At 42.9% G+C, this 8,089-nt stretch overlaps 1 protein-coding gene across 4 annotated transcripts in view; it reads left to right on the top strand.

Moving 5' to 3' along the window:
* The first annotated feature begins 462 nt into the window (after positions 1-462).
* Positions 463-8,089, top strand: part of ulk4 (unc-51 like kinase 4) — a 390,892-nt gene continuing 383,265 nt past the window's right edge. For 2 of the 4 annotated variants that reach the window (XM_080201895.1, XM_080201898.1), the window contains exons 1-4: positions 463-540; positions 3,472-3,632; positions 4,988-5,087; positions 5,934-6,073. In XM_080201895.1, coding sequence (XP_080058021.1) covers positions 3,495-3,632; positions 4,988-5,087; positions 5,934-6,073 — 378 coding nt within the window. In that variant the 5' untranslated portion in view covers positions 463-540; positions 3,472-3,494. Of the gene's footprint in view, positions 541-1,696; positions 1,758-3,471; positions 3,633-4,987; positions 5,088-5,933; positions 6,074-8,089 lie in introns of those variants that run through there. The other 2 variants (XM_080201896.1, XM_080201897.1) reach the window with 2 other exon arrangements.

The following is an 8,089-nucleotide window of genomic DNA, read 5'->3' as shown; positions in this document are numbered from 1 at the left end:
GCCAGTCCCCCCTCTGTCTCTGCTCCCTGGGTTTGCACACTAGTGTCCCCTCTGTCTCTGCTCCCTGGATCTGCACAGCAGTGTCCCCTCTGTCTCTGCTACCTGGGTTTGCACTGCCAGTCCCCTCTGTCTCGGCTCCCTGGGCTTGCACTGCCAGTCTCCCCTGTCTCTGCTGGGTTTTGATTGACAGGCGGCTCCTGTCAATCTGGGCTCGGTTACTAGGAGCGGTAACCAAGGGACTGAGCCATTCCATCATACTGAGGAGGAGGGAAGCACCATTCTGGAAAAATATAATTTAACCCATTTCAGTTAGGGACACACGGAAACAAAGACACCGAATAAAGACTTGATGTTTAATCTGTATTCACTGTCAGAGTTGATGGCGACGCGTGGTCCTGCAGCACAGGGCTGTCCGCGGGTGTGTTGATCTCCCCCATTCTCTGGATCGTGTTTCAGTCCGGACCCGCTTCCGGCGGTTGGGGAGCGCCGCGCGAGCGGCGGCCGGAGAGCGGGCAGAGGGTGCCACGAGAGCGGGTAATGGTCAGTGTGTCAGAGAGCAGGCGGTGGTCAGTGAGGCCAAAAGAGAAAATGCTAGAAAATCTCAGCAGGTCGGGCAGCATCTGCGAGGAGAGAAAAGAGCTGACATTTCGAGTCCAGATGACCCTTTGTCAAAGCTCTTCCAGTGGTCAGTGGGGGTCCGGAGAGGGAGAGGCTGTGATCAGTGGGCGTCTGGAGAGGAGGCTGTGGTCAATGGGGGTCCGGAGAGGGGGAGGCTGTGGTCAGTGGGGACCTGGAGCGGGGGAGGCTGTGGTCAGTGGGGATCCGGAGAGGGGGAGGCTGTGGTCAGTGGGGATCCGGAGAGGGGGAGGCTGTGGTCAGTGGGGGTCCGGAGAGGGGGAGGCTGTGGTCAGTGGGGGTCCGGAGAGGGGGAGGCTGTGGTCAGTGGGGGTCCGGAGAGGGGGAGGCTGTGGTCAGTGGGGGTCCGGAGAGGGGGAGGCTGTGGTCAGTGGGGGTCCGGAGAGGGAGGAGGCTGTGGTCAGTGGGGATCCAGAGAGGGGGAGGCAGTGGTCAGTGGGGGTCTGGAGAGGGGGAGGCTGTGGTCAGTGGGGGTCTGAGAGAGTCAGCTGTGGTCAGTGGGAATCCAGAGAGCGGGAGTCTGTGGTCAGTGGGGGTTCAGAGACAGTACGGCTGTGGTCAGTGAGGATCTGAGAGTGGACAGCAATGTTCAGCGGGGATCTGGAGGGGGGGAGACTGTGGTCAGTAGGGGTATATAGACAGGGTGGATGTGGTCAGTGGGGCTACAGAGAGGGGGAGGCTGTGGTCAGGGAATCTGGAGAGGGGGTGATTGTGGTCAGTGAGGTCTGGAGAGGGGCAGGCTGTGGTAAGAGGGGGGTCTGGAGAGAGGGAGGCTGTAGTCGGTGGGATTCCAGAGTGGGGGGGGTTGCTGTGGTCTGTGTGGGTGGGTAGCTGTGGGTAGTTGATCACCAATCTAAAGACACATTTCTGGCAGAATCTTTGGGTCAATCGTGTATCTCATTTGGGGCACTTTAATGGTGTGTCTGTCTTTATATATTAGTATCACAAATAGGCTTATATTATCACCGCAATGAAGTTATTGTGAAAATCTCCTAGTCACCTGTTCTGGTACACTGAGGAAGAATTTAGAATGGCCTGATGCCCCTGACCAACTCGTCTTTCGGACTGGGGGGAAACCAGAGTACCTGGAGGAAACCCACGCTTAGACAGGAAGAACCCAGGTCCCAGGCACTGTGAGGCAGCAGTACTAACTGTTGTGCCATTGCGAATGTGTGTGTGTGCGTGCGTGCGCATGTTGCCAGTTGGTGTGTGTACATTTGTGTTCTGTTCCCATCTATTCCATCATTGCTTGAAGATCTCCAACAATGGTTTTGCCTTGCAGCCCAGGGCTGTGAACTGAGAGTTCACCCAAGGGTCTATCATATGCGGGAAAAATTCCCAGTTCTACCACACCATCATCTCTTGCAACCCGTTCTCTTTCTCTGTATTGCCTGACTGCTTGTCTAATGCTGCATGAACCAACTGCAATTCCCTACACTTAAATATTGGAAAGACCAAAGCCATCACTTCACCTTCTGGAACATGCTCCGCTCCACACCACCACCACTGTCTCAGGCTGAGCCAAAATGTTCACAACTGCAGCATTCTGTTCAAAGTGCAAAGAGCTTTCAAACCTGTTTCCTTCAGAAAGATTGCCAACTTCTCCCTCAACATTGTCTATTTCCAAACCGTCCCTGGTCTATCTGCAGCTGGCATTTCCAAGTTCGAACTCTGTCTTTGTCACCTGTCAACTCAAGTGATCTATTGTACTAATAGCAAATCACCTATATCAAAAGAAATATTTACATTTATATACCACCTTTCATGACCTCCAGATATACCAAACTATTTAAGATAATGAGGTACTTTTTAAAGGTCGAGTTACTGCTGCAATGTAGGAAATATGACAATGTACATTTGCAGAGCAAGATCCCACAGCCACATGGTGATAATCAACAGATAATGTGATGATTGAGGGATAAATATTGGGGAGAACTCCTAGTTCTTCTTCACGATATCTTTTGTGTCCACCTGGGAGAGTAAATGGGATTCTAGTTTAACAACTCACCTGAAAGATTGCTTCCTGATAGTGCAGCACTCCTTCAATACTTCACTGGAGGACATAGGTTCAAATCCAACCATGGCAGCTGGTGGAATTTCAATTGGACATTTGACACTGGAGCCTACTTAAAATACACCCAAAAGTCTGTTGCTTTTATCCTATCCTGCATTAAGTCCTGCTTGTATATCACCTCTGTCCTCAGGGAACCGGACTGATTTATGGCTCAATGGCGTAAATTTAAAATTCTCACCCTTGTATTTATTTTCTTTTTCCCTGTATTCTTTCATGGGATGTGAGTATCACTGAGACCACCAGCGCTTCTTGCCTATCTTTAATTGTCTTTGAACTGTGGGCAGTTAAAGGTCAAACACATTGCTGTGGGTCTGGAGCCATATGAAGGCCAGACCAGGTGGCATGACAGAATTCCTTCCCTAAAGGTGAAAGCAGAAACCTTTACACAAATCAATGATAGTTTCTTGACCAGCATTGCTGAGACAAGATTTAAACTCCATATTTATTATTTGAATTGAAATTCCACCAACTGCCATAGTAGGATTTGAACCTATGTCCTCAAAGCATTAGCTTGGCCTTCTAGATTACTAGCTCAGTGACATTACCATTACATGCATTTATTTGTGGCTTTGCTCCTCTGTATCCCAATTCCCCAAATGCTGGAGTGGGATTTGAACATGTTTTTTGATTTCTAATCTAAATCATTCCATCATACTATTGTATTTTCAGCTCAATACTTTTGAAATGTAAAATGGCAGGATATGAATTATGAGTATTATTGTGTGAGTGTGTGTATAATTATTTGTCTATTTCTGTTTCAGTTGATACTTGCACAACAACAAAAATGGAAAACTTTGTCCTTTATGAGGAAATTGGAAAAGGAAATAAGTCTACTGTATACAAAGGCAGAAGAAAGGGAACCATTAATTTTGTAGCTATTTTATGCATTGACAAATCAAAAAGGCCAGAGATCACTAATAGGGTAAGTATTAATTAATAATAGCAGTAGAATTTGAATTATCAGTGAATTCAGAGAGTAACAGTTGCATAGGGCATTGTAGATCCATCACATGGTTTATCCTGTAGTTAGATGTGTTATTTGCATTGGCTTTGCTGTTTCAGGTTGGTGTAGGTAAATGTAACATAAGAACATAACATATGAAATAGGAACAGGAGTAGGCCATCTAGCCCTTCGAGCCTGCCCCGCCTTTCAATAAGATCATGGCTGATCTGAAGTGGATCAGTTCCAGTTTCTTGCTTTCTCCCCATAACCCTTAATTCCCTTGTCTGTCAAAAACCTATCTACCCGTGACTTAAATATATTTAGCGAGGTAGCCTCCACCACTTCAATGGGCAGAGAATTCCAGAGATTCACCACCCTTTGAGTGAAGTTGTTCCTCCTCAACTCTGATCTAAACTGCTCCCCCCCCCCCCCCCCCCCCCCCCCGCTTATCTTGAGGCTGTGCCCTCTAGTCGTGCTATCCTTTCTGAGCGGGAAGAATCTCTCTACCTCTAACTTATCCATCCCTTTCATTATCTTATACATCTCTATAAGATCCCCTCTCATCCTTCTAAACTCCAGCAAGTACAGACCAGTCTATTTAGTCTCTCTTCATAGTCCAACCCCCTCATCTCCGGTGTTTATGTGTTTATATACTGGAATGGATGTCTTGTGGGATAGTGGGTGGGATCCATGCCTCTTCTGGATGGGCTTAGGTCCCACTCCAGGCCTTGATGGCCAAGTAAGTTCGATTCATAACACAGCCAAATTTGTTGACTATCAACTTGGAAAAATTCACATGACATTTGATGACCATCTTAACCCTGTTTTTGTCCCAAAAAGCTTTAATTTGTAATATCTTCATGCCTTACTGGGCATGACATCCTAAACTGGCTACTGTATTAAAAAAAACTGTAATAAACCTGCAAGCAAAAACTCTTGTTTCTTCTCCCAATACTTTTTTCTGTTTCTTGTTTTATTGATATTTCTTTGAAAAATACCTTTTCAAGGTTTCTTCTTCCCATGCTTCAACTATACCATTCTATATTTTCACCTCCTTATATCCTTGCTGTTTTCAAAGTAAAACATGTTATGGTGTATAATCGTTCCTTCTCATTGCCTGAAAACTAGACTTTCTTCATCTTCTCCTTCCTGAATGGCTCAAATCGATATTTCTTGATTTATCCCAACTTCCTCTGAATTTCAAACTTGCTGATTTCTGTGCTGAAGATGTTAGTCCTTATTCCTGGTTTCTCAGTTTACAGAAAAATATAATTTCTGCCATGCTTAACGACCAGAAGGTTAATATTTGTTTTGGAAATATGTATTTTATATAGGTGCGGCTTACTCATGGCATTGAACATCAGAACATCGTATTATTTCATGAGTGGTATGAGACTAGCAATCACCTGTGGCTTGTCGTAGAACTGTGCACAGGTAAGAATTCAAGTGCTGTTTAAAATATTACTTGGATGTTTTAAGTATATATATAAAAGGATTACGTTTTACACTGTTGCATCTAGTAGTTGAGCATCATGTGCTTTGTTCCAATGATGATGAACATTTGAAAAATTTGCAAGTTTACTTTATTTACAAATTTACTTGGACTCAGGTTTTCGAATAATTTCATTAAAATAGTTTTTTCTGCGTGTTTGTTTTTAAGAAGTTGTAAAGTTGTTTGTAGCCAGTCCACTTATGATGTTGTTGACATGGAAAAAAGTATTGACGTTATTTGTAAAATAAGTTATTACTTGTACGTTCATTTGTTTTGGTTGCAAGGACGCCCACTTCTAAGCAAGAATATTGTGCTGGGACTTCAGCGCATGTTTATGTTTTCTAATGTGTTTGGCCCATTTTTAGAACAAAGTATTAAATGTAGAATTCACCATAGCAGGCTAGTCTTAATATTTGCAGTGCCTTGTTCATAATAGGTTGTGCATAAGGGACAATTGAGGGTCTTGAGACACATTCATAAAAACATATGAAAACTGACATGAGGAAAATCCTGTTGGTTGTTTCAGTCCCATAAAACAAACAAAAAGTCACACGTTGATTTATTAAGGCTGGAATTGTGAAGGAAAACTGTAGTCACAAAAATGCTGTTTTTCCTTGTTCATTTACCCTCAGGCATTACAGTCACTGAATGTAAAAACTGTATGAAGAAAACACTTTTTATTCAATCCCAATGCTGTTTGCCATATTTAATACAAACTAAGCAGATGCAGCATGTATTGTTTGTACTGCCATAGTAATCTTCTGTTAATCCCATGTTGTCTGTTGCAGGAGGCTCATTGGCAATGGTCATCGCTCAAGATGAATATTTACATGAAGATGTAGTTCGACAGTTCGGCATTGACTTGGTTTCGGGTTTGCGCCATATTCATGAGCTGGGCATCATTTTTTGTGATCTTAACCCTGCCAAGGTGAATGGACACTTGCATTACATAAGGCTCAGAGTTTCAGCAATGGTTGAATAATGAATGTGTTTGGTTCCTCAGATATTACATTTTTGCTGTAGTTACATTATTCATCACTGTGTGCAACATTTAGGGTACATTTTTCAGAACAAGAAATTGAATTGTTTCCATTTAATGTCAATTTGCATTTTTCTCTTTTGTGAATGAATAAATCAATTTAATATTCTTGTTTTCTGCCTGTTGGCTACTTGATTGGCATATTCCAAGTGCCATCTGTAGATCAGGGGGCAAATAAGTGACATGCTTTCAGGACTTCCACAATACTGAAACCAATTGTGTGAGAGTTCAAGCAGATTGGAGTTAGCATTCGTTCTAATCCCTCCCCTTGCTTTATATCATTACATTATAATTAAATCCCTCCATTTAGGTTTCTTTCTTTCCTGCAGCACTAAAACTCCCTAACCAAAGTCATGAATTGCATTCTGTGAGTATGATAGTAAAACAATTTCTTTCCACAATCTCTTTATTTAACATGTTTAATAATACCATGTACCCTCACCACTTCTCTTCCTTTCTTTAGTTTGGAGGGATAGGGGAAGTGGTTTCTCTTGTTTGATTCAACTTGACGATCAGATCTTAGCCAGACGATCATTGCCAATTGTTCGGTCTCCATCCTACATTATCATTTTGAGAGTCCCCCAAGGATCCAACATTGGCCAGCTCCCCTTTATTCATTTACCTGCTGACCGTTGGTGATGCTATCTGCAAATATGGAGTCTACTTTCACATGTGCATTGATGACATCAGCTCCCTTGATCCTTCCAATGCCGCTTCTGACAAACTGACTCAAATATTTTTCCAGCTTGATCTCGAGATGAGCAATCGTCCTCTGCTCCTACCTCAAACTGTATGTTCATATATTCACTACTCCATTCCTCTCCCTGTCCACTATTCTAAACAAATTCAAACTGTTAACAGCCTTGCTTTTCTAACTGACTCGTTGAGGAGCTTCCAATGGATGTCCTGTACACCACGAAGATTCCTTGCTTCATTACATTTGCCCGTCTCTGCTCCTGTCTGAGTTTACCTTTTGAGGAAGTCTTGATTCATGCTTTTATTACTTCCAGGCTTAACAATTCCAATATTTTCTTTGGCCTCACATCTCCTACTAGCTGGTAAACATAGTTCATCCAAAACTCTGCTATCCAGATCCGACCATGCATCAAGCCCCACTTGCTCATTACCACTGCCCTCACTTCTCCATGTTGGCTCCCAGTCGTGCTAATGCCTCAATTTTATGCTTCTGTTTTATGTTTATATCACTTTGTGGCTTCACCCTTCCTTTTCTTTGTAAACAATTGCATAATTCCTTCTTTTCCTTTACATTATGTCTGAAAGTTAACTTCACTTACTATTGTTCCAAAACATTTATCTTAAAACTTCATGTAGAAAGGTATACTTATAGCATTATATCTAAAAGGAAAGCTTAGGAAACTTGTAGCAGGAAAAGGTGTAGTGTTGCATATCCAGACCTGTTAACGTGACTTGGTCTTGAAGGTAATCAAAAAGTTGCTACTGAATGAAACAACAAAGTCAACTTCTTGGTCCTGCCGGAATCATCATGGCTGGGATAGACAATTTGATAAATCATTTAAAGGTTCATTGACCTTGCATGGGGATTTTCAGTCTCGAGGATGAATGCAATTGGAAAATCTTGCCCGTAGTTCCCCTTCTTAGACCATTTTCTTTCAATGCCTAGATTGCACTGAATTCAAGAACATTTGATATTTTATGAGTTTGAGGATATAGAACAGATTGCTGGGCCAGGATGAAGGATTCAGCACCATACTGTCACTTATGATTCTCCCTTTTCCTGAATTACAGTTTTTGTTAAGCAAACCTTTGATATTTTTTATGATGAAAGAAGCCTATTGTTTTGTTTATGCTACAGGAATTGCTTTGAGTTGCCTAAACTCACCTTCTGGAACTCCCTCCCTCATTTTCTTTGCCTCTCCATCTCCC

This window comes from Carcharhinus amblyrhynchos, chromosome 2 (assembly GCF_965287045.1).
Source record: "Carcharhinus amblyrhynchos chromosome 2, sCarAmb.v2.hapA, whole genome shotgun sequence".
Lineage (NCBI taxonomy): Eukaryota > Metazoa > Chordata > Chondrichthyes > Carcharhiniformes > Carcharhinidae > Carcharhinus > Carcharhinus amblyrhynchos.
The sequence above is the reverse complement of the archived record's forward strand: the minus strand, read 5'-3'. Positions and strand labels throughout refer to the sequence as shown.